We start from the raw sequence: 26,068 nt of genomic DNA, 5'->3' as shown, positions 1-26,068 counted from the left end.
CTACATAGAGAGGAAAGGGTTAGAGACACTACTACAGAGAGGAAAGGGTTAGAGACACTACTACAAAAAGGAAAGGGTTAGAGACACTACTACACAGAGAGGAAAGGGTCAGAGACACTACTACAGAGAGGAAAGGGTCAGAGACACTACTACAAAGAGGAAAGGGTTAGAGACACTACTACACAGAGAGGAAAGGGTCAGAGACACAACTACATAGAGAGGAAAGGATTAGAGACACTACTACAGAGAGGAAAAGGTTAGAGACACTACTACATAGAGAGGAAAGGGTTAGAGACACTACAACAGAGAGGAAAGGGTTAGAGACACTACTACACAGAGAGGAAAGGGTTAGAGACACTACTACAGAGAGGAAAGGGTTAGAGACACTACTACAGAGGAAAGGGTTAGAGACACTAAAACATAGAGAGGAAAGGGTTAGAGACACTACTACATAGAGAGGAAAGGGTTAGAGACACTTCTACAGAGCGGAAAGGGGTAGAGACACTACAACATAGAGAGGAAAGGGTTAGAGACGCTACTAATGAGAAGAAAGGGTTAGAGACACTACTACATAGAGAGGAAAGGGTTAGAGACACTACTACATAGAGAGGAAAGGGTTAGAGACACTACTACATAGAGAGGAAAGGGTTAGAGACACTACTACATAGAGATGAAAGGGTTAGAGACACTACTACAGAGAGGAAATGGGTAGAGACACTACAAAATAGAGAGGAAAGGGTTAGAGACACTACAACAGAGAGGAAAGGGTTAAAGACACTACAACATAGAGAGGAAAGGGTTAGAGACACTACAACAGAGAGGAAAGGGTTAGAGACACTACAACATAGAGAGGAAAGGGTCAGAGACACTACTACATAGAGAGGAAAGGGTTAGAGACACTACTACATAGAGAGGAAAGGGTTAGAGACACTACTACATAGAGATGAAAGGGTTAGAGACACTACTACAGAGAGGAAATGGGTAGAGACACTACAAAATAGAGAGGAAAGGGTTAGAGACACTACAACAGAGAGGAAAGGGTTAGAGACACTAAAACATAGAGAGGAAAGGGTTAGAGACACTACTACATAGAGAGGAAAGGGTTAGAGACACTTCTACAGAGCGGAAAGGGGTAGAGACACTACAACATAGAGAGGAAAGGGTTAGAGACGCTACTAATGAGAAGAAAGGGTTAGAGACACTACTACATAGAGAGGAAAGGGTTAGAGACACTACTACATAGAGAGGAAAGGGTTAGAGACACTACTACATAGAGAGGAAAGGGTTAGAGACACTACAACAGAGAGGAAAGGGTTAAAGACACTACAACATAGAGAGGAAAGGGTTAGAGACACTACAACAGAGAGGAAAGGGTTAGAGACACTACAACATAGAGAGGAAAGGGTTAGAGACACTACTACATAGAGAGGAAAGGGTTAGAGACACTACTACATAGAGAGGAAAGGGTTAGAGACACTACAACATAGAGAAGAAAGGGTTAGAGACACTACAACAGAGAGGAAAGGGTTAGAGACACAACTACATAGAGAGGAAAGGGTTAGAGACACTACAACAGAGAGGAAAGGGTTAGAGACACTACAACAGAGAGAGGACAGGGTTAGAGTCACTACTACATAGAGAGGAAAGGGTTAGAGACACTACTACATAGAGAGGAAAGGGTTCGAGACACTACTACATAGAGAGGAAAGGGTTCGAGACACTACTACATAGAGATGAAAGGGTTAGAGACGCTACTAATGAGAAGAAAGGGTTAGAGACACTACTACATAGAGAGGAAAGGGTTAGAGACACTACTATATAGAGATGAAAGGGTTAGAGACACTACTACATAGATAGGAAAGGGTTAGAGACACTAATACATAGAGATGAAAGGGTTAGAGACACTACTACAGAGAGGAAATGGTAGAGACACTACAACATAGAGAGGAAAGGGTCAGAGACACTACTACAGCGAGGAACGGGTTAGAGACACTACTACAGAGAGGAAAGGGTTAGAGACACTACTACAGAGAGGAAAGGGTTAGAGACACTACAACATAGAGAGGAAAGGGTTAGAGACACTACAACATAGAGAGGAAAGGGTCAGAGACACTACTACAGAGAGGAACGGGTTAGAGACACTACTACAGAGAGGAAAGGGTTAGAGACACTACTACAGAGAGGAAAGGGTCAGAGACATTACAACATAGAGAGGAAAGGGTTAGAGACACTACTACATAGAGAGGAAAGGGTTAGAGACACTACAACAGAGAGGAAAGGGTTAGAGACACTACAACATAGAGAGGAAAGGGTTAGAGACACAACTACATAGAGAGGAAAGGGTTAGAGACACTACAACAGAGAGGAAAGGGTTAGAGACACTACAACAGAGAGAGGACAGGGTTAGAGTCACTACTACATAGAGAGGAAAGGGGTTAGAGACACTACTACATAGAGAGGAAAGGGTTAGAGACACTACTACATAGAGAGGAAAGGGTTCGAGACACTACTACAGAGAGGAAATGGGTAGAGACACTACAACATAGAGAGGAAAGGGTTAGAGACAGTACTACAGAGAGAGGAAAGGGTTAGATACACTACTACATAGAGAGGAAAGGGTTAGAGACACTACAACAGAGAGGAAAGGTTTAGAGACACTACAACAGAGAGGAAAGGGTCAGAGACAATACAACAGTGAGGAAAGGGTCAGAGACACTACTACAGAGAGGAACGGGTTAGAGACACTACTACAGAGAGGAAAGGGTTAGAGACACTACAACATAGAGAGGAAAGGGTTAGAGACACTACTACATAGAGAGGAAAGGGTTAGAGACACTACTACATAGAGAGGAAAGGGTTAGAGACACTACTACAGAGAGGAAAGGGTTAGAGACACTACAAAATAGAGAGGAAAGGGTTAGAGACACTACAACAGAGAGGAAAGGTTTAGAGACACTACAACAGAGAGGAAAGTGTTAGAGACACTACTACATAGAGAGGAAAGGGTTAGAGACACTACAACATAGAGAGGAAAGGGTTAGTGACACTACAACATAGAGAGGAAAGGGTTAGAGACACTTCTACAGAGCGGAAAGGGGTAGAGACACTACAACATAGAGAGGAAAGGGTTAGAGACACTACTACAGAGAGGAAAGGGTTAGAGACACTACTACAGAGAGGAAAGGGTTAGAGACACTACAACATAGAGAGGAAAGGGTTAGAGACACTACAACAGAGAGGAAAGGGTTAGAGACACGACAACATAGAGAGGAAAGGGTTAGAGACGCTACTAGTTGTCTCTTGTAGCTCAGCTGGTAGAGCACGGCGCTTGTAACGCCAAGGTAGTGGGTTCGATCCCCGGGACCACCCATACACAAAAATGTATGCACGCATGACTGTAAGTCGCTTTGGATAAAAGCGTCTGCTAAATGGCATATCATTATTATTATTATTATTATTAATGAGAAGAAAGGGTTAGAGACACTACTACATAGAGAGGAAAGGGTTAGAGACACTACTACATAGAGAGGAATGGGTTAGAGACACTACTACATAGAGAGGAAAGGGTTAGAGACACTACTACATAGAGATGAAAGGGTTAGAGACACTACTACAGAGAGGAAATGGGTAGAGACACTACAACATAGAGAGGAAAGGGTCAGAGACACTACAACAGAGAGGAAAGGGTTAGAGACACTACAACATAGAGAGGAAAGGGTTAGAGACCTTACAACAGAGAGGAAAGGGTTAGAGACACAACTACATAGAGAGGAAAGGGTTAGAGACACTACAACAGAGAGGAAAGGGTTAGAGACAGTACAACAGAGAGAGGACAGGGTTAGGGTCACTACTACATAGAGAGGAAAGGGTTAGAGACACTACTACATAGAGAGGAAAGGTTTAGAGACACTACAACATAGAGAGGAAAGGGTTAGAGACACTACAACAGAGAGGAAAGGGTTAGAGATACTACAACAGAGAGAGGAAAGGATTAGAGACACTACAACATAGAGAGGAAAGGGTTAGAGACACTACAACAGAGAGGAAAGGGTTAGAGACACAACTACATAGAGAGGAAAGGGTTAGAGATACTACAACAGAGAGGAAAGGGTTAGAGACACTACAACAGAGAGAGGACAGGGTTAGAGTCACTACTACATAGAGAGGAAAGGGTTAGAGACACTACTACATAGAGAGGAAAGGTTTAGAGACACTACTACATAGAGAGGAAAGGGTTCGAGACACTACTACAGAGAGGAAATGGGTAGAGACACTACAACATAGAGAGGAAAGGGTTAGAGACAGTACTACAGAGAGGAAAGGGTTAGAGACACTACTACATAGAGAGGAAAGGGTTAGAGACACTACTACATAGAGATGAAAGGGTTAGAGACACTACTACAGAGAGGAAATGGGTAGAGACACTACAACATAGAGAGGAAAGGGTCAGAGGCACTACTACAGAGAGGAACGGGTTAGAGACACTACTACAGAGAGGAAAGGGTTAGAGACACTACTACAGAGAGGAAAGGGTTAGAGACACTACAACATAGAGAGGAAAGGGTTAGAGACACTACTACATAGAGAGGAAAGGGTTAGAGACACTACTACATAGAGAGGAAAGGGTTAGAGACACTACAACAGAGAGGAAAGGGTTAGAGACACTACAACATAGAGAAGAAAGGGTTAGAGAAACTACAACAGAGAGGAACGGGTTAGAGACACAACTACATAGAGAGGAAAGGGTTAGAGACACTACAACAGAGAGGAAAGGGTTAGAGACACTACAACAGAGAGAGGACAGGGTTAGAGTCACTACTACATAGAGAGGAAAGGGTTAGAGACACTACTACATAGAGAGGAAAGGGTTCGAGACACTACTACATAGAGAGGAAAGGGTTCGAGACACTACTACATAGAGATGAAAGGGTTAGAGACGCTACTAATGAGAAGAAAGGGTTAGAGACACTACTACATAGAGAGGAAAGGGTTAGAGACACTACTATATAGAGATGAAAGGGTTAGAGACACTACTACATAGATAGGAAAGGGTTAGAGACACTACTACATAGAGATGAAAGGGTTAGAGACACTACTACAGAGAGGAAATGGTAGAGACACTACAACATAGAGAGGAAAGGGTCAGAGACACTACTACAGAGAGGAACGGGTTAGAGACACTACTACAGAGAGGAAAGGGTTAGAGACACTACTACAGAGAGGAAAGGGTTAGAGACACTACAACATAGAGAGGAAAGGGTTAGAGACACTACAACATAGAGAGGAAAGGGTTAGAGACACTACTACATAGAGAGGAAAGGGTTAGAGACACTACAACAGAGAGGAAAGGGTTAGAGACACTACAACATAGAGAGGAAAGGGTTAGAGACAACTACATAGAGAGGAAAGGGTTAGAGACACTACAACAGAGAGGAAAGGGTTAGAGACACTACAACAGAGAGAGGACAGGGTTAGAGACAGTACTACAGAGAGAGGAAAGGGTTAGATACACTACTACATAGAGAGGAAAGGGTTCGAGACACTACTACAGAGAGGAAATGGGTAGAGACACTACAACATAGAGAGGAAAGGGTTAGAGACAGTACTACAGAGAGAGGAAAGGGTTAGATACACTACTACATAGAGAGGAAAGGGTTAGAGACACTACAACAGAGAGGAAAGGTTTAGAGACACTACAACAGAGAGGAAAGGGTCAGAGACAATACTACAGTGAGGAAAGGGTCAGAGACACTACTACAGAGAGGAACGGGTTAGAGACACTACTACAGAGAGGAAAGGGTTAGAGACACTACAACATAGAGAGGAAAGGGTTAGAGACACTACTACATAGAGAGGAAAGGGTTAGAGACACTACTACATAGAGAGGAAAGGGTTAGAGACACTACTACAGAGAGGAAAGGGTTAGAGACACTACAAAATAGAGAGGAAAGGGTTAGAGACACTACAACAGAGAGGAAAGGTTTAGAGACACTACAACAGAGAGGAAAGTGTTAGAGACACTACTACATAGAGAGGAAAGGGTTAGAGACACTACAACATAGAGAGGAAAGGGTTAGCGACACTACAACATAGAGAGGAAAGGGTTAGAGACACTAATACAGAGAGGAAATGGTTAGAGACACTACAACATAGAGAGGAAAGGGTTAGAGACACTTCTACAGAGCGGAAAGGGGTAGAGACACTACTACAGAGAGGAAATGGTTAGAGACACTACAACATAGAGAGGAAAGGGTTAGAGACACTACTACAGAGAGGAAAGGGTTAGAGACACTACTACAGAGAGGAAAGGGTTAGAGACACTACAACATAGAGAGGAAAGGGTTAGAGACACTACAACAGAGAGGAAAGGGTTAGAGACACGACAACATAGAGAGGAAAGGGTTAGAGACGCTACTAATGAGAAGAAAGGGTTAGAGACACTACTACATAGAGAGGAAAGGGTTAGAGACACTACTACATAGAGAGGAAAGGGTTAGAGACACTACTACATAGAGAGGAAAGGGTTAGAGACACTACTACATAGAGATGAAAGGGTTAGAGACACTACTACAGAGAGGAAATGGGTAGAGACACTACAACATAGAGAGGAAAGGGTCAGAGACACTACAACAGAGAGGAAAGGGTTAGAGACACTACAACATAGAGAGGAAAGGGTTAGAGACCTTACAACAGAGAGGAAAGGGTTAGAGACAGAACTACATAGAGAGGAAAGGGTTAGAGACACTACAACAGAGAGGAAAGGGTTAGAGACAGTACAACAGAGAGAGGACAGGGTTAGAGTCACTACTACATAGAGAGGAAAGGGTTAGAGACACTACTACATAGAGAGGAAAGGGTTAGAGACACTACTACATAGAGAGGAAAGGGTTAGAGACACTACTACATAGAGAGGAAAGGGTTAGAGACACTACTACATAGAGATGAAAGGGTTAGAGACACTACTACATAGAGATGAAAGGGTTAGAGACACTACAACATAGAGAGGAAAGGGTTAGAGACACTACTACATAGAGAGGAAAGGGTTAGAGACACTACTACATAGAGAGGAAAGGTTTAGAGACACTACAACATAGAGAGGAAAGGGTTAGAGACACTACAACAGAGAGGAAAGGGTTAGAGATACTAAAACAGAGAGAGGAAAGGATTAGAGACACTACAACATAGAGAGGAAAGGGTTAGAGACACTACAACAGAGAGGAAAGGGTTAGAGACACAACTACATAGAGAGGAAAGGGTTAGAGACACTACAACAGAGAGGAAAGGGTTAGAGACACTACAACAGAGAGAGGACAGGGTTAGAGTCACTACTATATAGAGAGGAAAGGGTTAGAGACACTACTACATAGAGAGGAAAGGTTTAGAGACACTACTACATAGAGAGGAAAGGGTTCGAGACACTACTACAGAGAGGAAATGGGTAGAGACACTACAACATAGAGAGGAAAGGGTTAGAGACAGTACTACAGAGAGGAAAGGGTTAGAGACACTACTACATAGAGAGGAAAGGGTTAGAGACACTACTACATAGAGAGGAAAGGGTTAGAGACACTACTACATAGAGAGGAAAGGGTTAGAGACACTACAACATGGAGAGGAAAGGGTTAGAGACACTACTACAGAGAGGAAAGGGTTAATGGTTGTAGTGTCTCTGTTTTTTTTTATTGAAAGGTAATGTTAGGAATAACGTATCTCAGAGTGAACCACAGAGGGTTAGGGTTAACATTTCTCAGAGTGAACCACAGAGGGTTAATGTATCTCAGAGTGAACCACAGAGGGTTAGGGTTCATGTATCTCAGAGTGAACCACAAAGGGTTAGGGTTAATGTTAGGGTTCATTCCTATTTGTTACATTCTTATTTGTTTATGTGGGACCCCATTTTCTTTTTCAGAAGCAGCCCCTATTCTTCCTGGGGTCCACAAAAAACACAAAACATGACAAGTAACAAAACACTGATAGACAAGGACAGCCACACAAATACAACGATATACACAACAATACACAAAAAAATCATAATAACACAAACAATACAACAACAAAAATAATGTGTGTTAGAGTGTGTCTGTTAGATTGTGTCTGTGTGTGTTAGTGTGTGTGTTAGTGTCTGTGTGTGTTAGTGTGTCTGTGTGTGTTAGTGTGTCTGTTAGTGTGTCTGTTAGAGTGTGTCTGTGTGTGTTAGTGTGTGTGTTAGTGTGTCTGTGTGTGTTAGTGTGTGTGTTAGTGTGTCTGTTAGTGTGTCTGTTAGATTGTGTCTGTGTGTCTTAGTGTGTGTGTTAGTGTGTCTGTGTGTGTTAGCGTGTGTGTTAGTGTGTTTGTTAGTGTGTCTGTTAGAGTGTGTCTGTGTGTGATAGTGTGTCTGTTAGAGTGTGTCTGTTAGAGTGTGTCTGTGTGTGTTAGAGTGTGTCTGTGTGTTAGTGTGTCTGTTAGAGTGTGTCTGTGTCTGTTAGAGTGTGTCTGTTAGAGTGTGTCTGTTAGAGTGTGTCTGTGTGTGTTAGAGTGTGTGTGTGTGTTAGAGTGTGTCTGTTAGAGTGTGTCTGTGTCTGTTATAGTGTGTCTGTGTGTGTTAGAGTGTGTGTGTGTGTTAGAGTGTGTCTGTGTGTGTTAGAGTGTGTCTGTGTCTGTTAGTGTGTCTGTGTGTGTTAGAGTGTGTGTGTGTGTTAGAGTGTGTCTGTTAGAGTGTGTCTGTGTGTGTCTGTGTCTGTTAGAGTGTGTCTGTGTGTGTTAGAGTGTGTGTGTGTGTATGTTAGAGTGTGTCTGTCCCCTCACAGTCCCCGCTGCTCCCATGAGATGTTGTTTAATCTTTTCTTAAAGGTAATGTTAGGGTTAATGCTAGGGTTATATAAGGGCTATGTCCCTTCTCCATAGAGACTGTGGTTCCACCACCATCTTGTTGCGTCCCACAGAGAGTTGGAGTTAGGGTCAGAGGGTTAAAGGGTAAAGGTTATAGAGGTATGGGTTAGGTTAGCATACATACTTCCTCCATAAGGACTGGGGTTCCACCACCATCTTGTTGCGTCCCACAGAGGCGATGAAGGCGAAGGGCCAGGCCAGCAGCATCATGAAGGCTGCCAGGAACAACCGGATGGGGAACAGAGTCACCGTCATCAACGCTATCTGAATTGAGACAAAGATGGAGAAGAGAGATTTAGATAGACAGGAACAGCTTGGATAGATAAGAGATATTACTGATAACATGAGAATGAGATCATCTCCTTTTCCCAACCCCCAAGAAAAGGATTTGAGGCTGCTGCACACATACAATATGGTTTCTAGACCTATCTACTATGTTCACAAGTCAAACAGTCAGCAAGAGTATCTCCAGCACCTTTTATGATGTCTGGCTTTCAGCGCTTATCTTAAGTCAACATTTATCTTTCTGTTATCACGACTACTGTGTTGCACACACACACACACAACTGTTTCTCCTATATTCATTTAACCGTGGCCTATTATATACTGAACAAAAATATAAAACGCCACATGCAACAATTTAAAATATTTGACTGAGTTACAGTTCATATAAGGAAATCAGTCAATTGAAATAAATTAATTAGGCCCTAATCTATGGATTTCACATGACTGGGCAGAGGCGCAGCCATGGGTTGGCATAGGCCCACCCACTGGGGAGCCAGGCCCAGCAATTTATAATGAGTTTTCCCCACAAAAGGGCTTTATTAGAGACAGAAATACAGCTGTCCGGGTGGCTGGTCTCAGACGATCCCGCAGGTGAAGAAGCCGGATGTGGAGGTCCTGGACTGGCGTGGTTACAAGTGATCTGTGGTTGTGAGGCCGGTTAGATGTACTGCCATATTCTCAAAAACAACGTTGGAGGTGGCTTATGGTAGAGAAATGAACATTAAATTATCTGACAACAGCTCTGTTGGACATTCCTGCAGTCAGCATGCCAATTGCACGCTCCCTCAAAACTTGAGACATCTGTGGCATTGCGTTGTGTGAAAAAACTGCACATTTTAGTGGCCTTTTATTGTCCCCAGCACAAGGTGCACCTGTCTAATGATCATGCTGTTTAATCAACTTCTTGATATGCCACAACTGTCAGGTGGATGGATTATCTTGGCAAATGAGAAATGCTCACTAACAGGGATGTAAACAAATTTGTGCACAGAATTTGAGAGAAATAAGCTTTTTGTGCGTATGGAAAATGTCTGGGATATTTTATTTCAGCTCATGAAACATGGGACTAACACTTTACATGTTGCGTTTATATTTTTGTTCAGTAATATGTATCAGTACCAGTCAAAAGTTTGGACACACCTACTCATTCAAGGGTTTTTCTTTATTTTTACTATTTTCTACATTGTAGAATAATAGTGAACACATCAAAACTATGAAATAACACATATGGAATCATGTAGTAACCAAAAAAGTGTTAAATCAAAATATATTTTATATTTGAGATTCGTCAAATAGGCACCCTTTGCCTTTGCATACTCTTGGCATTCTCTCAACCAGCTTCACGAGGTAGTCACATGGAATGCATTTCAATTAACAGGTGTGCCTTCTTAAAAGTAAGTTTGGGGGTATACAGAAGATTCTATAATTCTATATTATGGCAAGAACAGCTCAAATAAGCAAAGAGAAATTACATTCCATCATTACTTTAAGACATGGGTCCTCTGTAGCTCAATTGGTAGAGCATGGCGCTTGTAACGCCAGGGTAGTGGGTTCGATCCCCGGGACCACTCATACGTAAAAATGTATGCACAGATGACTGTAAGTCGCTTTGGATAAAAGCATCTGCTAAATGGCACATTATTATTATTATTATTACATGAAGGTCAGTCAATACGGACAAATTCAAGAACTTTTAAAGTTTCTTCAAGTGCAGTCGCAAAAACCATCAAGCGCTATGATGAAACTGTCTCTCATGAGGACCACCACAGGAATGGAAGACCCAGAGTTACCTCTGCTGCAGAGGATAAGTTCATTAGTTACCAGCCTCAGAAATTGCAGCCCAAATAAATGCTTCACAGAATTCAAGTAACAGACACATCTCAACATCAACTGTTCAGAGGGGACTGTGTGAATCAGGCCTTCATGGTCGAATTTCTGCAAAGAAACCACTACTAAAGGACCAAGAAACTACCAAGAAACACGAGCAATGGACATTAGACCGGTGGAAATGTGTCCTTTGGTCTGGAGTTCAAATTTGAGATTTTTGGTTCCAAACGCTGTGTCTTTGTGAGACGCGGTGTGGGTGAACAGATGATCTCCGCATGTGTATTTCACACCGTAAAGCATGGAGGAGGAGGTGTTATGGTGTGGGGGTGCTTTGCTGGTGACACTGTCTATGATTTATTTAGAATTCAAGACACACTTAACCAGCATGGCTACCACAGGATTCTACAGCGATACGCAATTCCCATCTGGTTTGGGCTTAGTGGGACTATCATTTGTTTTTCAACAGGACAATGACCCAACACACCTCCAGGCTGTGTAAGGGCTATTTTACCAAGAAGGAGAGTGATGGAGTGCTGCATCAGATGACCTGGCCTCCAAAATCCCCTGACCTTAACTCAATTGAGATGGTTTGGTATGAGTCGGACCGCAGAGTGAAGGAAAAGCAGCCAACTCCTTCAAGACTGTTGGAAAAGCATTCCAGGTGAAGCTGGTTGAGAGAATGCCAAGAGTGTGCAAAGCTGTCATCAAGGCAAAGGGTGGCTATTTGAAGAATCTCAAATCTCAAATATATTTTGATTTGTTTAACACTTTTTTGTTTACTACATGATTCCATGTGTTATTTCATAGTTTTGATGTCTTCACTATTATTCTACAATGTAAAAAATAGTAAATATAAAGAAAAACCCTTGAATGAGTAGGTCCAAACTTTTGACTGGTAGTGAATATTCATTTAAATTCTTGTCACCGCTGCAAAAAATATGATGTCTATTTAAAAAAATAAATATATATATATATATATATTTCTGCTAGGGCTGGGAATTGCCAGGGACCTCACGATACGACTCACGATACGATATGTATTGCGATTCTCACGATTCTATATGTATTGCGAGTCGATACTGTGATTTTATTTCGATTCGATGTTCCAAACATATTGCTCACCATACACTACATGACCAAAAGTATGTGGACACATGCTCGAACATCTCATTCCAAAATCATGGGCATTTATATGGAGTTTGTCCCCTCTTTGCTGCTATAACAGCCTCCACTCTTCTGGGAAGGCTTTCCACTAGATATTGGAACATTGCTGCAGAGACTTGCTTCCATTGAGCCAAAAGAGCATTAGTGAGGTCGGGCACTGATGTTGGGCGATTAGGCCTGGCTCGCAGTCAGCGTTCCAATTCATCCAAAAGTTGTTCGATGGGGTTAAGGTCAGGGCTCTGTGCAGGCCAGTCAAGTTCTTCCACACCGATCTCGACACACCATATCTGTTTGGACCTCGCTTTGTGCACAGGGGCATTGTCATGCTGAAACAGGAAAGGGCCTTCACCAAACTGTTGCCACAAAGTTGGATGCACAGAATCGTCAAGAATGTCATTGTATGCTGTAGCGTTAAGATTTCCCTTCACTGGAACTAAGGGGCCTAGCCCGAAAAAGCCCCAGACCATTATTCCTCCTCCATAAAACGTTAGTTGGCACTATGCATTCGGGCAGGTAGCGTTCTCCTGGCATCCGCCAAACCCAGATATGTCATTGTATGCTGTAGCGTTAAGATTTCCCTTCACTGGAACTAAGGGGCCTAGCCCGAAAAAGCCCCAGACCATTATTCCTCCTCCATAAAACGTTAGTTGGCACTATGCATTCGGGCAGGTAGCGTTCTCCTGGCATCCGCCAAACCCAGATGGGGAAGCGTGATTCATCACTCCAGAGCACGCATTTCCACTGCTCCAGAGTCCAATGGCGGCGAGCTTTACACCACTCTTGCAGACGTTTGCCGTTGCGCATGGTGATCTTAGGCTTGTGTGCGGCTGCTCGGCCATAGAAAACCATTTCATGGTCCCAACGAACAGCTCGTGCCGACGTTGCTTCCAGAGGCAGTTTGGAACTCAGTAGTGAGTGTTGCAACGAAGACAGACGATTTTTACGCGCTACACACTTCAGCACTCGGCGGTCCCGTTCTGTGAGCATGTGTGGCCTACCACTTCGCGGCTGAGCCGTTGTTGCTGTGTGCTCGATTTTATACACCTTTCAGCAACGGGTGTGGCTGAAATAGCCGAATCCACTAATTTGAAGGGGTGTCCACATACTTCTTTTAAATATAGTGTATGTCTGCTGCAGAGGGACAAGAGAGAGCCATGAGAAAATGAGTTTTGATCAGTCATGGAAATAAAAGTGCTGAAAACAAATTGGCTCCCTATTTAAAAAGAAGATGGAGAACAAGTTATGAAGGAAAAATACTGGAGGTAAAGGAGCAGGTACAGCCAACTATCGCAAAAATAATATTGAGATATTGTTAAAATTATACAATATATCGTCAAAAATAATATCCTGATACGCAACTGTATAGATTTTTTCCCCATCACTAATTTCGGCTGAGACATTCTTTTAAATGGATAGTGGTTGGCTCATAGGGTGCAATTTGGGACAAACACACAGACAGATGTAACTCAAACGTCAACACAGCCTGTGAAACATCATGACAGATTGACCATAACCACACTGACGATATGTAAGATTGGTAAAATGAGTGGAACATCAACTGAGTATTTAAGGGCTGATTTCTTTCATTCAACAGAATGTCTTTACAAGATTGGCCCGACATCTTGAGATCCTCCTGTGGGAGATGTTGAACTGAACCAAGGCTGGGAGGCTTTTGTGTAGGAGTGACTGGTAGTTGGGACTGCTGCCATACAAACCACACAGAGACATAATTCACAGACGTCAACACAGCCAGGAGAAACATCACAGTGGATCAACTATCATGGCTACAACCAGATTTGGTAAAAGCGACCTGACAAAATAAAATATTTTACAACGGTAAAGGGAAACACTGCTTTAAACAACATCTGGTGATCAATACATCCCTCTGGCCTCATGTAGCAGATCGGGATCTATTTAACTCACTCACTCAGCCTGAATTGGCCAGTTTTTCAGTGGCACGACTGCGTAAGACACTTCAGGAGGGTGGTCACGTGTTTGTGAGGCAGATGTCCTGGGTATGAGCAGTGTGACATCCTTTACACTACATAATACAATACATCCCTGTGGGCTGGCTCTAGAATGGGACAATACATCCCTGTGGGCTGGCTCTAGAATGGGACAATGGTATAGCCTGGTCCCAGCTCTCATGTCTCCTTGTCATGTTAGGCATGATGACACAAACAGAGTGCTGACCCATGCTAGCAATGTCCCCAACAACCATTCAGAGAGCTGGTCAACAGACTGCCAAAGCCACAACACAGGGTGCAGTAGGATAGGACAGTTCACCTAGCCTACATTTTCTCAAGCTCATTTAAATTAGCTTCATTGGTCTAGATCAAAAATAATTTTCACCACGACCCTGAATGGAGCGCAGAATAACCTACATTATGAATGGAATTCAGTGTCATATACATGAACCAGAGTAATGCATTCTGGGAAATATCTATAGAGAATCAATGCATGAGAATACATGCAAGCCACACTGAATGAAAACATGCTGTGTAACTAAATGGAGAGGGGGAGTCAGTGGTTTCAGCCATGTTACCATGACAATGGAGCCTAGAGTTGCAAAGAGGAGAGATAATAAGCCTACAACTAGCAGGATGTAAAAGCAACAGCAATGTTTCCCCCCTCTCAACTGTGACACAGACCTTTTCAGTCGTGTAACGACTTACATAAGGTTACATACCAAGTGAACCGCGGTGAAACCTAGCCTACATTGTAGTGAAGCACTGAGGTTAGCTTCACACAGGAAACTGTTCTCATGATGGTCAAGTCGCTCTGGATAAGAGCGTCTGCTAAATTACTAAAATGTAAATGTAAATGTCACGCATTGCATAAGTTGAAACAGAGTGCCATTTATGGTAGTCATTTCATTTGAAACACTTCTAAACAGGAGACAGTTGAGACACAAGATTCTAATGCACGGTTATTCCAATCCTACCGTGGCGGTACTGACTACTACTGGTTTTCTGTTCTACCTGATAATTAACTGCACCCACCTGGTGTCCCAGGTCTAAATCACTCACTGAGGAAATAATGAAAATTAGCATTGACACTGTCTTCAAGGTCCAGATTTGAGGCTTCTAATGAGCAGGCCAGTTATTTTCATGACAGGGAAAGAAACAGAAGAGCAACAACAGCCTACAGCGTGATGCAGGCTGGGTGCTGAGGCCTACAGGTATTTCAAATCATAAAACACAATATCAGGGGAGCCTGACCACCTGTAATCACTGAGGACCAATCTATTTAAATCACTAGCAACAAAGCCTGACCACCTGTAATCACTGAGGACCAATCTATTTAAAACACTAGCAACAGAGCCTGACCACCTGTTATCACTGAGGACCAATCTATTTAAATCACTAGCAACAGAGCCTGACCACCTGTTATCACTGAGGACCAATCTATTTAAATCACTAGCAACAGAGCCTGACCACCTGTAATCACTGAGGACCAATCTATTTAAATCACTAGCAACAGAGCCTGACCACCTGTAATCACTGAGGACCAATGTATTTAAATCACTAGCAACAGAGCCTGACCACCTGTTATCACTGAAGACCAATCTATTTAAATCACTAGCAACAGAGCCTGACCACCTGTAATCACTGAGGACCAATCTATTTAAATCACTAGCAACAGAGCCTGACCACCTGTAATCACTGAGGACCAATCTATTTAAATCACTAGCAACAGAGCCTGACCACCTGTTATCACTGAGGACCAATCTATTTAAATCACTAGCAACAGAGGGTAGTCTATATCATCATCATCATCATGTGGCTTTATTTTCCATTCGATACATTTTCAGGCTGATACAGTATTAGGCATTATAAAGCCCACATTTTGCATAGTTATGTGGAGTTTAATTACCGGGACTGTAAATGGCCCAAGGGTCGTTAGGTCTCTAATAGGGAAATGAAATCCTCATTGACTTGTTGGTTTATCTGGATATAAGGTTCAGATAGAACCACCACAGGTGAGGTCACTATAGATTCAGATAGAACCACCACAGGTGAGGTCACTATAGATTCAGGTAGAACCACCCCAGATGAGATCACTATAGATTCAGGTAGAACCACCCCAGATGAGGTCACTATAGATTCAGGTAGAACCACCCCAGGTGACTATAGATTCAGGTAGAACCACCCCAGGTGAGGTCACTATAGATTCAGGTAGAACCACCACAGGTGAGGTCACTATAGATTCAGGTAGAACCATCCCAGGTCACTATAGATTCAGGTAGAACCACCCCAGATGAGGTCACTATAGATTCAGGTAGAACCACCCCAGGTGAGGTCACTATAGATTCAGGTAGAACCACCACAGGTGAGGTCACTATAGATTCAGGGAGAACCACCACAGGTCACTATAGATTCAGGTAGAACCACCCCAGGTCATGTCACTGTAGATTCAGGTAGAACCACCCCAGATGAGGTCACTATAGATTCAGGTAGAACCACCCCAGATGATGTCACTATAGATTCAGGTAGAACCACCCCAGGTGACTATAGATTCAGGTAGAACCACCCCAGGTGAGGTCACTATAGATTCAGGTAGAACCACCACAGGTGAGGTCACTATAGATTCAGGGAGAACCACCACAGGTCACTATAAATTCAGGTAGAACCAGTCCAGGTGAGGTCACTATAGATTCAGGTAGAACCATCCCAGGTCACTATAGATTCAGGTAGAACCACCCCAGATGAGGTCACTATAGATTCAGGTAGAACCACCCCAGGTGAGGTCACTATAGATTCAGGTAGAACCACCACAGGTGAGGTCACTATAGATTCAGGGAGAACCACCACAGGTCACTATAGATTCAGGTAGAACCACCCCAGGTCATGTCACTGTAGATTCAGGTAGAACCACCCCAGATGAGGTCACTATAGATTCAGGTAGAACCACCCCAGATGATGTCACTATAGATTCAGGTAGAACCACCCCAGGTGACTATAGATTCAGGTAGAACCACCCCAGGTGAGGTCACTATAGATTCAGGTAGAACCACCACAGGTGAGGTCACTATAGATTCAGGGAGAACCACCACAGGTCACTATAAATTCAGGTAGAACCAGTCCAGGTGATGTCACTATAGATTCAGGTAGAACCACCCCAAGTCACTATAGATTCAGGTAGAACAACCCCAGATGAGGTCACTATAGATTCAGGTAGAACCACCCCAGGTCACTATAGATTCAGGTAGAACCACCCCAGGTGATGTCACTATAGATTCAGGTAGAACCGCCCCAGGTGGTGTCACTATAGATTCAGGTAGAACCGCCCCAGGTCACTATAGATTCAGGTAGAACCACCCCAGGTCACTATAGATTCAGGTAGAAAAGCCCCAGGTCACAATAGATTCAGGTAGAACCATCCCAGGTGAGGTCACTATAGATTCAGGTAGAACCAGTCCAAGTGAGGTCACTATAGATTCAGGTAGAACCACCCCAGGTCACTATAGATTCAGGTAGAACCACCCCAGGTCACTATAGATTCAGGTAGAACCACCACTGATGTCACTATAGATTCAGATAGAACCACCACAGGTGAGGTCACTATAGATTCAGATAGAACCACCACAGGTGAGGTCACTATAGATTCAGGTAGAACCACCCCAGGTCACTATAGATTCAGGTAGAACCACCCCAGGTGAGGTCACTATATATTCAGGTAGAACCACCACAGGTGAGGTCACTATAGATTCAGGGAGAACCACCACAGGTCACTATAGATTCAGGTAGAACCAGTCCAGGTGATGTCACTATAGCTTCAGGTAGAACCACCCCAGGTCATGTCACTATAGATTCAGGTAGAACCACCCCAGATGAGGTCACTATAGATTCAGGTAGAACCACCCCAGGTGACTATAGATTCAGGTAGAACCACCCCAGGTGAGGTCACGATAGATTCAGGTAGAACCACCCCAGGTCACTATAGATTCAGGTAGAACCACCCCAGGTGACTATAGATTCAGGTAGAACCACCCCAGGTGAGGTCACTATAGATTCAGGTAGAACCACCACAGGTGAGGTCACTATAGATTCAGGTAGAACCATCCCAGGTCACTATAAATTCAGGTAGAACCAGTCCAGGTGAGGTCACTATAGATTCAGGTAGAACCATCCCAGGTCACTATAGATTCAGGTAGAACCACCCCAGATGAGGTCACTATAGATTCAGGTAGAACCACCCCAGGTGAGGTCACTATAGATTCAGGTAGAACCACCACAGGTGAGGTCACTATAGATTCAGGGAGAACCACCACAGGTCACTATAGATTCAGGTAGAACCACCCCAGGTCATGTCACTGTAGATTCAGGTAGAACCACCCCAGATGAGGTCACTATAGATTCAGGTAGAACCACCCCAGATGATGTCACTATAGATTCAGGTAGAACCACCCCAGGTGACTATAGATTCAGGTAGAACCACCCCAGGTGAGGTCACTATAGATTCAGGTAGAACCACCACAGGTGAGGTCACTATAGATTCAGGGAGAACCACCACAGGTCACTATAAATTCAGGTAGAACCAGTCCAGGTGAGGTCACTATAGATTCAGGTAGAACCATCCCAGGTCACTATAGATTCAGGTAGAACCACCCCAGATGAGGTCACTATAGATTCAGGTAGAACCACCCCAGGTGAGGTCACTATAGATTCAGGTAGAACCACCACAGGTGAGGTCACTATAGATTCAGGGAGAACCACCACAGGTCACTATAGATTCAGGTAGAACCACCCCAGGTCATGTCACTGTAGATTCAGGTAGAACCACCCCAGATGAGGTCACTATAGATTCAGGTAGAACCACCCCAGATGATGTCACTATAGATTCAGGTAGAACCACCCCAGGTGACTATAGATTCAGGTAGAACCACCCCAGGTGAGGTCACTATAGATTCAGGTAGAACCACCACAGGTGAGGTCACTATAGATTCAGGGAGAACCACCACAGGTCACTATAAATTCAGGTAGAACCAGTCCAGGTGATGTCACTATAGATTCAGGTAGAACCACCCCAAGTCACTATAGATTCAGGTAGAACAACCCCAGATGAGGTCACTATAGATTCAGGTAGAACCACCCCAGGTCACTATAGATTCAGGTAGAACCACCCCAGGTGATGTCACTATAGATTCAGGTAGAACCGCCCCAGGTGATGTCACTATAGATTCAGGTAGAACCGCCCCAGGTCACTATAGATTCAGGTAGAACCACCCCAGGTCACTATAGATTCAGGTAGAAAAGCCCCAGGTCACAATAGATTCAGGTAGAACCATCCCAGGTGAGGTCACTATAGATTCAGGTAGAACCAGTCCAAGTGAGGTCACTATAGATTCAGGTAGAACCACCCCAGGTCACTATAGATTCAGGTAGAACCACCCCAGGTCACTATAGATTCAGGTAGAACCACCACTGAGGTCACTATAGATTCAGATAGAACCACCACAGGTGAGGTCACTATAGATTCAGATAGAACCACCACAGGTGAGGTCACTATAGATTCAGGTAGAACCACCCCAGGTCACTATAGATTCAGGTAGAACCACCCCAGGTGAGGTCACTATATATTCAGGTAGAACCACCACAGGTGAGGTCACTATAGATTCAGGGAGAACCACCACAGGTCACTATAGATTCAGGTAGAACCAGTCCAGGTGATGTCACTATAGCTTCAGGTAGAACCACCCCAGGTCATGTCACTATAGATTCAGGTAGAACCACCCCAGATGAGGTCACTATAGATTCAGGTAGAACCACCCCAGGTGACTATAGATTCAGGTAGAACCACCCCAGGTGAGGTCACGATAGATTCAGGTAGAACCACCCCAGGTCACTATAGATTCAGGTAGAACCACCCCAGGTCACTATAGATTCAGGTAGAACCACCCCAGGTGATGTCACTATAGATTCAGGTAGAACCTCCCCAGGTCACTACAGATTCAGGTAGAACCGCCCCAAGTCACTATAGATTCAGGTAGAACCACCGCAGGTCACTATAGATTCAGGTAGAACCGTCCCAGGTCACTATAGATTCAGGTAGAACCGCCCCAGGTCACTATAGATCCAGGTAGAACTAACCCAGGTCACTATAGATTCAGGTAGAACCACCCCAGGTCACTATAGATTCAGGTAGAACCACCCCAGGTCACTATAGATTCAGGTAGAACCACCCCAGGTCACTATAGATTCAGGTAGAACCAGTCCAGATGAGGTCACTATAGATTCAGGTAGAACCAGTCCAGGTGAGGTCACTATAGATTCAGGTAGAACCAGTCCAGGTGATGTCACTATAGATTCAGGTAGAACCACCCCATGTTACTATAGATTCAGGTAGAACCACCCCTGGTCACTATAGATTCAGGTAGAACCACCCCAGGTGATGTCACTATAGATTCAGGTAGAACCACCCCAGGTGATGTCACTATAGATTCAGGTAGAACCACCCCATGTCACTATAGATTCAGGTAGAACCACCCCATGTCACTATAGATTCAGGTAGAACCACCCCAGGTCACTATAGATTCAGGTAGAACCACCCCAGATGAGGTCACCATAGATTCAGGTAGAAACACCCCAGATGAGGTCACCATAGATTCAGGTAGAAACACCCCAGATGAGGTCACCATAGATTCAGGTAGAACCACCCCAGGTCACTATAGATTCAGGTAGAACCACCCCAAGTCACTATAGATTCAGGTAGAACCACCCCAGGTGATGTCACTATAGATTAAGGTAGAACCGCCCCAGGTCACTATAGATTCAGGTAGAACCACCCCAGGTCCCTATAGATTTTGGTACAACCACCCCAGGTCCCTATAGATTCCGGTATAACCAGTCCAGGTGATGTCACTATAGATTCAGGTAGAACCACCCCAGGTCACTATAAATTCAGGTAGATCCACCCCAGGTCACTATAGATTCCGGTAAACCACCCCAGGTCACTATAGATTCAGATAGAACCACCCCAGGTCACTATGGATTCAGATAGAACCACCCCAGGTCACTATAGATTCAGGTAGAACCACCCCAGGTCCCTATAGATTCCGGTAGAACCAGTCCAGGTGATGTCACTATAGATTCAGGTAGAACCACCCCAGGTCACTATAGATTCAGGTAGAACCACCCCAGGTACTATAGATTTAGGTAGAACCACCCCAGGTCACTATAGATTCAGGTAGAACCACCCCAGATGAGGTCACTATAGATTAAGGTAGAACCACCCCAGATGAGGTCACTATAGATTAAGGTAGAACCACCCCAGATGAGGTCACTACAGATTCAGATAGAACCACCCCAGGTGAGGTTACTATAGATTCAGGTAGAACCAGTCCAGGTGAGGTCACTATAGATTCAGGTAGAACCACCCCAGGTCACTATAAGTTCAGGTAGAACCACCCCAGGTCACTATAGATTCAGGTAGAACCACCCCAGATGAGGTCACCATAGATTCATCTAGAACCAGTCCAGATGAGGTCACTATAGATTCAGGTAGAACCAGTCCAGATGAGGTCACAATAGATTCAGGTAGAACCAGTCCAGGTGAGGTCACTATAGATTCAGGTAGAACCACCCCAGGTCACTATAAGTTCAGGTAGAACCACCCCAGGTCACTATAGATTCAGGTAGAACCACCCCAGGTGATGTCACTATAGATTCAGGTAGAACCACCCCAGGTCACTATAGATTCAGGTAGAACCACCCCAGGTCACTATAGATTCAGGTAGAACCACCCCAGGTCACTATAGATTCCCAGGTCCACCCCAGGTCGTGTAGTAGCAGAGAGAACAGTCTATGACTTGGGTGGCTGGAGTAAATTCTTTGGGCCTTCCTCTGACACCGCCTGGTATAGAAATCCTGGATAGCAGGAAGCTTGGCCCCAGTGATGTACTGGGCGGTACGCACTACCCTCTGTAGCACCTTACGGTTGGATGCCAAGCAGTTGCCATACCAGGCGGTAATGCAGCTAGTCAAGATGCTCTCAATGGTGCAGCTGATTCAGGCCTCCTGAGGGGGAAGAGGCGTTGTCATGCCCTCTTCACGACTGTGTTGGTGTGTTTGAACCATGATAGATCCTTAGTGATGTGGACACTGAGGAACTTGAAGCTCTCGACCTGCTCCACAACAGCCCTGTCGACGTGGATGGGGGTGTGCTCGGCCCTCCTTTTACTGTAGTCCACGATCATCTCCTTTATCTTACTGACGTTGAGGGAGAGGTTGTTGTCCTGGCACCACACTGCCATGTCACTGACCTCCTCCCTATACGCTGTCTCATCGTTGTCGGTGATCAGGCCTACCACCCTTGTGTCGTTGGCAAACTTGATGGTGTTGGAGTCGTGCGTGGCCACGCAGTCGTGGATGAACAGGGAGTACAGGAGGGGACTAAGCACACACCCCTGAGGGGCCCCCGTGTTGAGAATCAGTGTGGCAGATGTGTTGTTGCCTACCCTTACCACCTGGGAGTGGCCCGTCAGGAAGTCCAGGATCCAGTTGCAGAGGGAGGTGGTTAGTCCCAGGGTCCTTCGCTTAGTGATGAGTTTTGAGGGCACTATGGATCACTTTCGTTCCCGGTTCCGTTTCTGTTCCTTGAAAAATTAAGTTATTTTCTGGTTTTGTTCCCTGAAACGGTTCAAACCCCAGATCAAAACTGAACTTGGATCCGTGTTTAGTAGCAATCATATCCTTCGCCACCGTCGTCTTACCACAGATAGTCATGACTATTCAACAAAACCATACATCATTTTGAAGTTTATTTCCAGCTAATGAAGTTGAGGGTGCAGTATTTATGAAGTTTGTCAATGAGGACACAAACTATCATATCTCAGCTAGCCAGCTAGTTTAGCCAGCTAGTTCAGCCAGCTAGTTTAGCCAGGGAAAACTGGGGTAAAAGAGCAAGCTGGGCGCACAAGCGCACTAGGCTAGTTCAGAAGACAGGTTGTTGTTTTTAATGCCCTGATATCAGGAGTTGGAGGCGAAAAGTTTGATTAAAGAATTCAGAGACAGAAACAAATAAATCAAATGACTTATAATTAAGGAGAGCAAATCTATATTCAATTCCGAAATTAGCTATAACTGTCAATAGTAAAACAAAGCTTAAAACGAGGGCGGCAGGTAGCTTAGTGGGTAAGAGCGTTGCGCCAGTAACCGAAAGGTCGCTGGTTCTAATCCCTGAGCCGACTAGGTGAAGAATCTGTCGATGTGCCCTTGAGCAAGGCACTTAACCATAATTGCTCCTGTAAGTCGCTCTGGATAAGAGCGTCTGCTAAATGACTAAAATGTTAAATGTAATGTTGCAGTGAACCCCACGGTAAACTGTGCCCACAGAGTTTCTGAACCCAGAGGCGCAACATCACGATGCTTGCGAAACAGACCAGGCCGGGGTTTGACAAGTCAATGAGAAGTAAAATATTATTCCTTAGTTGCTAATTTAATCAAAATCGAAAGGCACAACCTAGATTCGAGACCATGTTATTACTCCAATCTTGTGAAAGTGACACATTTTCGTCAAAAACAACTTTATATCGAAGGAGCGCCTTTGATTTGACAGCCTGCATATGCGCAGTTCGGCGCGAGACGACCGTTAGACCCGAACATGCGTTTCTACGCATGCGCCTAGCTATACAACGTCGCCATGACATCGCCTACATGTGTGATCGGGGATTTCTATTGGAGAAGCAGTTTTAGCCCATCTTCATACTGCACTGTCAGCCCCATCTTTTGATAGAAGAAGCAACGGAAGAGTTGCTGGCGTAGTGAAAGTCAGTGCTCTGCACTGTCTGGTTCTTTAACTCATCAAGTGGGATACATGCATTCCCTGGTCTATGTCATACTCCTGTACATTGTTAGCCAACTATTTTTTTTCCAGCGTTCAGCAAACTCGCACGTGCAGAACATAACGCTTGCATGGACAAGCCTCCACAGATGCTGATTGAGCAGGAATACAAAGTTATCACAAGTGATGATGTTCGTGCCTCTTGCGACCCTTTTGCAAACGACGTATCATCTTGTATTATCGCTAAAAAATCCTTAACATTGGTGGCTGGCTTATCAGCTATGTTACTTAACGCCTAACCACGCCAAGACGCGAATTGTTGTCTTATAGCTACCCTGTGTGTCGTGGTTTATGTGTAAGGTAATGCGCGGGTTCGAAATATTATTCCAGCTTGTTGTGAAGACTTCGTAGCTAAAGTATGCGAGCCAAGTGAGCAACATGTAGCCAGCCTTCTAGCTAACGTTAGTTGCTAGTCAGTTAGGCTAGCTAAATACCTTAATCGGTAGTTAGCTGGCTAGCGAACCCTTATATAAATCTAGCCTGTCTCTATCGATTTTTAAACTAAACAGGTGAACGTGTTGCACCAGTTGTAATATTTTCGCTTACCTTTGCCTTTTCGAGCGGGGTGAATCTCAAGTCATGCACAAAAGGGTTCCTAAATGGTGGAGCGAGTTCCTTCTTCCCATCTCCTTCCCCAGGACACCGTCTGATGGTCGGGAACCTCATCCTCAACGAACCCGAGAGGATGGAACCTGTATCGGAAACGCGACAGCAGCGAATTTGTTTTATGTAAATCTCCACAACGTTGTTTTCGTGTCTGTGTCTAGCTAATTCCGGCACACATGTTATTATCTTCAGAGGCTGGAGGATTAGCCAAGGATCATGTATTTGAAGTCGGGCAATAGCTTCCCTCGTACGCAGTACTGATGTCAGACCAGCTAGACTGCTATCCTAACTGGCAGACTACCGTTGCTAGAAAAGTCCCCCCTCCTGGCTGCTTCTTGAGAACGCATGCGCCTAGTTGTCTGAGTTGACTCAAGATAAACATACACATTTTAGTCGTTTAGCAGACGCTCTCATCCAGAGCGATTTACAGTAATGAGTGAATACATGTTCGTGCAGGTCCCCCGTGGGAATCGAACCCACAACTCTGGCGTTGCAAGTGCCATGCTCTACCAACTGAGCCACACGTGTTCTCAAACCTTTGTTGTATTTATAATAATTTCATAAACTGTTAAATGTTTGCAGAGCTTATAAAACACAACAATAATGATAATAATTTGTGTGGCGCTTATATTAGCCCAGTTACACACAATTGTGTAATGGAAATGTTTTTGTTGTTGTTGCATATCCCAACTCCACCTGAGACACTCGCAGGGAGTGGGGTCACGGCCAGGGTCCCCATTGTCGAGGCTACCTGCCGCCCCTATATTGGTTGGGAATTGTGTGATTCGTTATTATGATGCTTGCCTATTTATTTTTGTATCGATTAATTGCATTGGTGTTTCAGTCCTTGGTATTTATTCATCAGAATTTGCATGAAGTAATTTGCACATAAAACGTCTGTCCAGTGCCATATAATACGTGTTTAAAGCAGCACACCAGGTCTAAATGTAGTCTGTAACATGGTACATTTCTTCACTTAGGAATCGAACATACTACTTATCTAATAATCTAAGAGCTGAATTTAGCAATATTGCTGAATATTTGCTCAGGCTGCAATTTATGCAAATAATGAAGCATTGTAACAGGCTAATGATTCTCTCTAACAGTAGAAGAGATGGGAAACCTGTCCTTTTGGTTTGCTGCTATGGCAACAGGTGACTTTCTTTCTCATTGACCCTCTCTCTTCTCCAGACTGCTAATGTAGTAGCAGCAATACAGTATGTTTTGCATGCTGTAGGCCTACATAGCAAATGCACAATCATTAAGCGTCAGCACTGATTTAAAGGCCCAGTGCTGTCAAAAATGTAATTTTAATGTGTTTTTATATACACTGCATGTACAAAACATTAAGACACCTGCTCTTTCCATGACATAGACTGACTAGGTGAATCCAGGTGAAAGATATTATCCCTTATTGATGTCACTTGTTAAATCCACTTCAATTTGTATTTGTATTTATTAGGGATCCCCATTA

General features: G+C 44.1%; 1 protein-coding gene across 1 annotated transcript in view; it reads right to left on the bottom strand.

Moving 5' to 3' along the window:
- The window catches only part of LOC311108883 (lysophosphatidylcholine acyltransferase 1), a 123,097-nt gene extending 98,348 nt beyond the window's left edge, over positions 1–24,749 (bottom strand). The window contains exons 1-2 of the mRNA XM_084151675.1: positions 24,535–24,749; positions 8,993–9,132 (exon numbers count right to left, since the gene is read on the bottom strand). Coding sequence (XP_084007801.1) covers positions 8,993–9,132; positions 24,535–24,654 — 260 coding nt within the window. The 5' untranslated portion in view covers positions 24,655–24,749. The remainder of the gene's footprint in view (positions 1–8,992; positions 9,133–24,534) is intronic.
- Positions 24,750–26,068: the final 1,319 nt, after the last annotated feature.

The sequence above is a fragment of the Coregonus lavaretus genome (assembly GCF_964263955.1).
Source record: "Coregonus lavaretus genome assembly, chromosome: 3".
NCBI lineage: Eukaryota > Metazoa > Chordata > Actinopteri > Salmoniformes > Salmonidae > Coregonus > Coregonus lavaretus.
The sequence above is the reverse complement of the archived record's forward strand: the minus strand, read 5'-3'. Positions and strand labels throughout refer to the sequence as shown.